Genomic DNA, 8,393 nt, shown 5'->3' with positions numbered 1-8,393 from the left:
CATCACTAAACCTCATTTTTGTTACTTGAATTTTCAGGGGCACAACATTGAAAGCAGGTACAACACTATCCTAGAGATGAAAGTCCTGACCTAGGTCCTTTGGAGAGGGATCGGGTTCCTCATGAGATGCCCCAGTAGTGTATACTTCTGCATCCCCTTCAACAGCCAGAAGGGTCCCTTTTACCCACACGCTTTGTGACTCTTGTCTCTGAGAAATAACTTCATGCAGTATGCCATCCGCGGATACGACAAACACAGTCTTTTCTTCCTCAACAGGTGCTTCCACGACCATGGAGTCGATGGTAACGATGGCGGAGCCTTCTGTGAAGTCGGTATTTTCACCTTGTTTTCCAATTAGGGTTTTACTGGTGTGGGCATCAGATGAAATTGAGGACAAAACAGTGGTTTCAGGAGTTTCAGAGTAGGTAGGAGGTTGGGAAACTAGGGAAGGAGTGATTGTAGCAGTGGAGGTGATAGAGGGTGACACAGACTCAGTGAAGGGGAGGGGTTCCATGGATGGGTCGGAGGTTTTCTCAACCATTGGAAGAGGAGGTGTGATGATCCTTCCTTTTTGGTGAATCTTGAATAGGGCTTATGGTTAGGAAAAACAGACAAGAGGGGTCTTTAAACGGAGAGGACAATTATGAAGTGAGAAGAATAGGTACCGGTGCTGAAACGACGGTTGGGCGTGGAGAATCATGATGTTTTAGAGGGAGATAGAACGTTTTGAATTGAAGAGACGTGACAGCCGGATCTAAAAAGTTGATGACATGGTAGTTGTATTTTGTGCCTTTTAAGACGTGTATTAAAGGATGTACAGAACTACTAACCTTTAGTACAAGAACTTGGTTCTTGCGAAACATTTTCTTCAAGCCCTTCAAGCCCTCCTTCCCTTTTTTTGAAAAGAATTAATCCTCTTTTATCAGTCATGTACTGCATGTATTGCTTCTATGCTCATCATGCGTGTTTACCTGCAACGATATTGAAGTGAGTTAGGCAAGGCCAGAAAACACTTTGAACCTATTATTTCTTAATAACTCTAACCAAATCAAAAAGGGATCAGGTTCATAGTTTGGCTTCAACGGTCCCAACTTTACTCTGTTTCTTTCGAATTTTTCCCTACTAAGTACCTTGGTAAAAATGTCTGCAACTTGATCTTCAGTGCTGCAGAACTTCATCCATATCAACCCTTTCTCCACATTATCTCTCAGAAAATGATGCCTCACATCAATATGTTTGGTCCTTTTATGGTGGATTGTATTCTTTGCCATGTTGAGTGCACCGGTGTTGTCACATAGGAGAGGCACACTCTCAGTGAGAACTCCAAAATCCTCCAGTTGCTAATTGATCCACAGAAGCTGAGCACAGCAGGATGCTGCAGCCACATATTCAGCTTCAGTTGTTGAAAGAGCCACTGAATTTTGCTTCCTTGTACCCCAAGAGATAAGACATGATCCTAAGAAGTGAGCCATCCCAGAAGTACTTTTTCTGTCCACAAGATAACATGCATAGTCTACATCAGCATACCCAATTAGATTAAAATTATCACCTGATGGATAATATAGCACCGGGTCCTGCGTGCCTTTGAGATATCTCAGTATTCTTTTGGCAGCCTTCAAGTGAGATTACTTGGGGTTGGATTGAACTTCGCACATAACCCCACGCTGAAAACAGTATCAGGTCGACTGGCAGTGATATAGAGAAGAGACCCAATGATGCCTCTATACATTGTTTGATTCACAGGAGATCCCGTTTCATCCATGTCCAGTCGAGTGGTAGTTGCAATGGGAGTGTCCATCACCTTTGATGCTTCCATGTCAAACCTTTTCAAGAGTTCCCGGATATGTTTTTGCTAACATATGGAAGTACCTATTGGGGACTGTTTTACTTGAAGACCCAAGAAGAAATTTAATTCCCCCATCATGCTCATGTCAAATTCACTCCCCATAAGTTTTGCAAATTCTTCACATAGATAGTCAGTTGTTGCTCCAAAGATGATATCATCAACATAGACCTGAACAATGAGCAGGTTCCTTCCTCGTTTCTTTAAGAAAAGAGTGTTATCAATCTTCCCTCTCTTAAATCCATTTTCTAAGAGAAATTTTGACAATCTTTCATACCACGCTCGAGGAGCCTGCTTTAGCCCATATAGGGCTTTGTCCAATTTGAACACATACTCACGGTGCTCATGACTTTCAAACCTAGGAGGTTGCTTCACATAGACTTCTTCCTTAAGTAGTCCATTCAAGAATGCACTTTTGACATCCATTTGGAATAAAGTGAATTCCATATGAGAAGCAAAGGCAATCAGAATTTTGATGGCTTCCATGCGAGCCACAGGAGCAAAAGTTTCATCATAGTCAATCCCTTCCTCCTGATTGTAACCTTGAACCACTAGCCTGGCATTGTTCCTTGTGGTAATTCCATGCTCATCGAGCTTGTTTCTGAATACCCACCTGGTTCCTATAATGGTTCTATCTGGGGGTCTGGGTACCAGGTGCCGCACACCATTTCTCTCAAACTGATGCAACTCATCTTGCATGGCTGTAATCCAATCTACATCTTTTAGGGCTTCCTTGATGTTTTTGGGTTCTATCTAGGAGAGAAAAGCTGAGAAGGCAAGTGAATTTCTAGCTCTTGACCTGGTTTAGACTCCGGATTCTAGAGGAGTGATTATGTTGTCTATGGGGTGAGAACTTTGATGTCTCGAGTTAGATGATTGGGGTTCATTCTGAGAAGAAGAAGGTATGTTTGGTTGATTATCCTCTATCCTTCTCTCAGATGCAAGTGGAGTTCCCTGAACTACATCAACCACTCTTTCTTCAGCTTTAGTGGTTGTAATTGAAGTGCTTGATTCTGTAGATGATGAGGCAACATTGTCTTCATTTGCCTCCTTCATTTCACTCATCATATCTGCCTTTCCGTTTGTCATGTTAATGACTTTGCCAGGAACAAGTAAGGGTTCTACATCTTGATCTTCCTCAGCGTTCTTCTCAAATGATGGGTGAGATTCATCAAAGATAACATGGACGCTTTCTTCAACATATTGAGTCCGCTTGTTATATATCTTGTAAGCCTTGCTTTGAGAAGAGTAGCCAAGAAATATCCCCTCGTCACTTTTGGCATCGAACTTACCAAGCTGATCTTTTCCATTGTTGAGAACATAGCATTTGCATCCAAACGTTCTTAGGTAGGTCAGCTTGGGTTTTCATCCATTTAGCAGTTCATATGGTGTCTTGTTCAGAATTAATCTAATCATGCACCTATTCACTAAGTAGCAGGCAGTGTTGACACCTTCAACCCAAAAGTTCTTTGCAAGTCCACTGTCAATCAGCATTGTTCTTGACATTTCTTCCAGAGTTCTGTTCTTTCTTTCTACTACACCATTTTGCTGAGGAGTTCTAGGATCTGAGAAGTTGTGAGAGATACCATTTTCATTGCAGAAATCATAAAATTTGACATTGTCAAATTCTGTCCCATGATCTGATCTAATGCATATAACTTTAGACTCCATCTTCACCTGAATTTTCTTCACAAAGGCCACAAATACTTCAGCCATTTTATCTCTTTCCTCCTTTTCTTTGCACCCTCATAGGTCCACACAAATCCATATGCAAGAGCTCAAGTGCTTTTGAGGTGCTCACATCTCGTTTTGACTTAAAGGAGGACTTTACATGTTTTCCTCTAGCATAGACATCGTAGACTTTTTGAGTTTTGAATTGTGACATAGGCAAACCATGGACTAGGTCCTTCTGAATTAGTTTCTTCAGAAGAGAGAAGCTTGCATGGCCCAGTCTTCTGTGCCATAGTATAGCATCATCGTCAACCGCCTTTAGACAACTCAGATCACCACTCTGTAAAGATTCAAAATCAGCAACATAGATGTTCTTGTATCTTTTGGCCACCAGGACTATTTCACCAGTCACAAGGTTAGTGACTATACATATTTTGGACAAGAACTCCACCTTGTTTCCCTTATCGCAAATTTGAGAGACACTCAGGAGACTGTACTTAAGTCCATTGACATAGTACAGATTTACAATTGAGTAAGTGAGTGACTTCCCAACTTTTCCAACTCCAAGAATGTACCCCTTTTGCCATTGCCAAAGGATACACTCCCTCCTTGCAGGGCTTTTAGTGAAAGAAAGTTTGTGGTGTTCCCAGTCATGTGTTTCGAACATCCACTATCCATGAATCATTGTTGATCACTTCCCTTCATTGTCCCCTGCACAAGAATTTTAGGAGTTATTTTTAGGAACCCAAATAAGTTTGGGTCCCTTGTAGTAACCAAGAGAATGAATAAGAGCTCTTTTAGTCCATGCAGGTAATGTACGTTTCTATGAGTGGACCCTGGTCCCTCTTTTGTGATCACAGTTCCAGGAACCACTTTATCTTTTGGTACTGATTGATTTTTGGCCTGGACACCTTCCTTGGAGTGCCCAGTGTTCCCACATTAGGTCCAAGGCAAGTTATCAGATGCAGTGGCGCTCTTACTGTGAGGGTTGTAAGGATTCTTTTTCCTTGAAAACCCTGCTCCCCGCCCTTTTTCATTATCATTAGTGAATAAGGCAGTGGTAGCCTCTACGGACCAGGTCCACCTTAGAGACTTTTCAAGGTCATTCATTACTTTTTTAGATTGGCTTGGAGGAGCTCATTTTTCTCAATTTCAGCGCTCATCCTACATCTCAAGGCCTTCACCTCATCTTCAAGCCTAACATACTCCTCACTAACTATCTCCTTTCTTCTTTCAGGGTTTTCAGGTATTGACTTAGTCAAGGGCTCTACTATTTGTTCCCTTTGGTCAAAAGCTTCTGCCAAGAGATCACTCTTTTCTTTTCTAAGAGTTTCAATGGCATTCTTTTGATTAATAATTACAGCCACTAAGTCTTTCCTAGTATATTCAGATTTTTTTAGTTCTAAGAACAAGGAATCCCTATTCTCCGCAAGACTAAAACATCAGCTAAACACATGAGTTTTTTTGGAGAGTAGGATTTCAAATTTTTCTGAACATCCCTGAAGTTTACCTCTTCATTGCCATTGTCTTCATCATTGTCTGATTGCCCCATCAAGACAAGCGTTGAGTCATATCCAGTTCCCTCACCTTCAACTGCCATCGTAGAACTATCGTCAGTATTAGATTTATTGTGTTTTACTTGTGTAGTTCCATCATAAGCTACTTCCAAAGCCTCCCATATTTCCTTAGAAGTGCCGCATGTAGAGATTCTATCGTACTCATTAGGTTCCAAACCATATACCAGAATTTTCATAGCACGAGCATTCTTCTTCAATGCTTTCCTGTCTGCTTTAGTGTATTCTCCACTGGTCTTGATTGGAACAAAAGGAGCATCGCAGATAATATCCCAAAGCTCGCAATCCTCAGCCATGATGAATTCATGCATTCTAGCTTTCCACCACCAATAGAATTTTCCATCAAACTTGGGCGGGTGGTATATGGATTGACCTTCTTCAAAATTTAGTGGAGTCGTCATGAGGATCCTTCCTAGGTGTTAACTTGATAGGAGGAACCTGCTTTGATACCAATTAATAGTTTGTATGGTTCCACCAAGTCTTAGAGTACCTGGTCCTCTACAGGTTTCTACTGAGAGCACTTAGTAAAGCAGTAAGTAAATAAGGCAGAGGATTTTTCACGTGGAAAAATCCCGCACAAGGAGATCAAAAAACCACGACCTACACCTGTAGGTCTATAACTTTACTAACTTGTAATCTTACCTATTACAAGCCACTTTGCAATACTTCCGATTGAAAATGATTTACTCAACTAACTTGTGGTACTTTTACCACAAGCCACTTTGTGACTTTCCTAGTTACAAAGGCTTTTTCTAACTTGTGGTGCTATCACCCCAAGCCACTTTGCAACACTACGATTACAAAGACTTTTCTTTATGACTAAATCTAGTGACAACCTAAACTCAACGAGTTTAAGGATTTACAAGAGGACTCCTAATCAGTATGCTTCTAGGTAAGCGATTTAGGAGATATAGTAAGTACAACAACAAGGTTACAAATCAACTAGGACAACAATAATCAATCTTTTAAGAACTGGTCCGTAGTGGCATTCAACCTTGTTCTTCAAGCTTGAGAGGATGATGAGTTTTTTTTCTGCAAAAGCTTGAATGAGAAACAGAAACCATCCAGTGATGTCTTTGTATGAAGCTTCATCGGGTACATCTTGATCACATCACTTGAGGTGATGTGAGTGCTTTGTTTGGTGAAAGAGTTAGTGGGCTGGCAGTGTATTGCAGTGCGACAGAAACAAAGCCGTCAGTCACTTCAGTTCCAGCTGTGTCCACATGACTTTGTACTGCAACTTAGGAACCACAGGAGCACCAGGTCCTTGATTTGTTCCTAGCTCCTGAATCTGTAGTAGTTCATCCTTAGCTGGAATCCGTTTAAGCTTGCAGCAATCCAAGTAGGTCAGGTTCCCTATCTGGTTCATATCAGTAAGTTTGTTAGATCATCAAAACACATGGCAAGAGTATTTAAGATCTATCACATGTGTTTTCTTGATATTAATCGATATTTGTGGATCGGGCCGATAGCCTCGGTAGAAATAGATGTATCTATGGTTCGCGCCATTCGACCCTCTGGAAGTGCAATATTTATTTTCTGTTGGATCAGGCCGTCGACCTCGACATAGTGTGCGCATGATATCTATGTGAAATCTTATCCATGACTTTACCGGTTAAATATTTGAAATGTAAATGGCTAATTGTAAAATTGTTAAGAACATGACATATTACCTCTTGCTACAAACTGTTGATTATTTGTGATTTCTACGCTTAGTGTAACACTTTATTGCATTATTTGACCTTAGTAAGTATCAAGTCGACCTCTCGTCTCTACTCTTTCAAGATTAGACAGGATATTTATGGGGTACATATTGTTTATCTACTCATACTACACTTTTGTACTTAATGTACATGATCTGAGGTAGGTATATCTGACTATCAGACTAGTGTGCGCCCCTGATTTATAGACCGAGACTTCCAAGGTGAGCTGCTCCCTTCCGCTGCCGTTCAGCAGCTTGATGGGGTCTTTCTTTACTTTTGCTGTCTATTCTATCCCGGACAGTAGGATAGTATTATTCTTTTGTAAATTCTACTAGTTGCCCACTACTTGTGACATCAGGTCTTGGCACACACATTAGTAGACAGTTCTTTTGGGTTGTACAATTATTATTAAATATTGATTATCATCACCTATTTTAATTGTAAATTAAGAAATGTTGTAACAGATTTGGGTAAGTAAAATAAGAATTTACTAATACTTCCGCGTTGGCTTGCCTAACAACGGTGTTGGACGCCATCACGACCCTTAGTAGATTTTGGGCCGTGACAACATGGTATCAGAGTACTAGGTTCATGTAGGTCTCACAAGTCATGGGCAAACCTAATAGAGTATTGCGGATCGGTACAGAGACGTCTTTATTTATCTTCGAGAGCCCATAGGGTGTTAGGAAAACTATTCTTTATTCATTTCCTATCGTGCAGTGCTTGTTATGCTAAATTTCCCTCTTCTATTCTCTCATAGATGGTGAGGACACGTACGACTGATGTTCCAGACCTTGGCGGAGCTACTCCCCCCATTGCTAGAGGCCGAGGCAGAGGCCGGGGGAGGGCACCGGCCCGAGGTAGGGAATGATGGTGTCCTAGAGTTATCCTAGTAGTACCACCAGCAGATCCCGCGGGAGATCCTATCATCGAGGAGTAGGGAGAGGTGCCCGCAGCTGAGCCCATCCCGGTGGACTTTGTGACAGCACCGGGATTCCAGGAGGTCATGGGCCGTATATTGCAGTTCATGGATTCTATGACTCAGGCTGGTTTATTTCTAGCAGATCCATCTGCATGCAGGAGGGGGAGCACAGACCCCTACTGCTCAGGCCCTTGGACATGTAGTTGCAATGTATCAGACTCCGAGTTCACTACCCGCAGATGGGGCTCCACTAGTTGCTACAGTGGCACCCTAGACCAGCTGCAGATGGTGATTCGCAGAAGTTATTGGATAGATGGACTAGGCTTCACCCTCTGGTCTTCGGGGGCGAGCGTCATGAGGATGCCCAGGACTTCATAGATAGGTACATGGACAGACTGCACAACATGAGGATATTGGAGTCGTATGGAGTTGACTTTACTACTTTTCAGCTTGAGGGCAAGGCCTGTAGATGGTGGCAGTCTTATGTTCTAGGCAGGCCAACAGGTTCTCCTCCCATCACTTGCGGTCAGTTCGCACAGTTGTTCTTGGATAGGTACATTCCACCCTTTGAGAGGGAAGACCTACGATATCAGTTGTCTCGCCATGCACTCATGATACTTCCCACAGATGCAGAGAGAGTGTAGAGATTTGTTGCGGGGTTGCACCCCGGTATTCGATCT

At 42.1% G+C, this 8,393-nt stretch overlaps 1 protein-coding gene across 1 annotated transcript; it reads right to left on the bottom strand.

Annotated features, from left to right (window-relative positions):
• Nucleotides 1–1,311: 1,311 nt before the first annotated feature.
• On the bottom strand, nucleotides 1,312–3,559 carry LOC109212467. Its single transcript, XM_019376113.1, has 4 exons — nucleotides 3,430–3,559; nucleotides 2,698–3,144; nucleotides 2,457–2,592; nucleotides 1,312–1,375 (listed from the first exon to the last, which is right to left on the bottom strand). Exons 1-4 carry the CDS (start codon nucleotides 3,557–3,559, stop codon nucleotides 1,312–1,314), a joined length of 777 nt encoding a protein of 258 aa, XP_019231658.1.
• Between the last annotated feature and the right edge of the window lie 4,834 nt (nucleotides 3,560–8,393).

The sequence above is a fragment of the Nicotiana attenuata genome, unplaced genomic scaffold (genome assembly GCF_001879085.1).
Source record: "Nicotiana attenuata strain UT unplaced genomic scaffold, NIATTr2, whole genome shotgun sequence".
NCBI classification, from domain to species: domain Eukaryota; kingdom Viridiplantae; phylum Streptophyta; class Magnoliopsida; order Solanales; family Solanaceae; genus Nicotiana; species Nicotiana attenuata.
This window is presented reverse-complemented; position numbering and strand designations above follow the sequence as displayed.

Coding starts and splice junctions, on each gene's coding strand:
- LOC109212467 (XM_019376113.1), bottom strand. CDS start 3,559: ATGGCTGAAGTATTTGTGGCCTTTGTGAAGAAAATTCAGGTGAAGATG. Junction 3,145..3,429: donor TGATTTCTGCAATGAAAATG/GTATCTCTCACA, acceptor ACAATGGAAAAG/ATCAGCTTGGTAAGTTCGAT. Junction 1,376..2,456: donor AGAACCATTATAGGAACCAG/GTGGGTATTCAG, acceptor ATGTGGCTGCAG/CATCCTGCTGTGCTCAGCTT.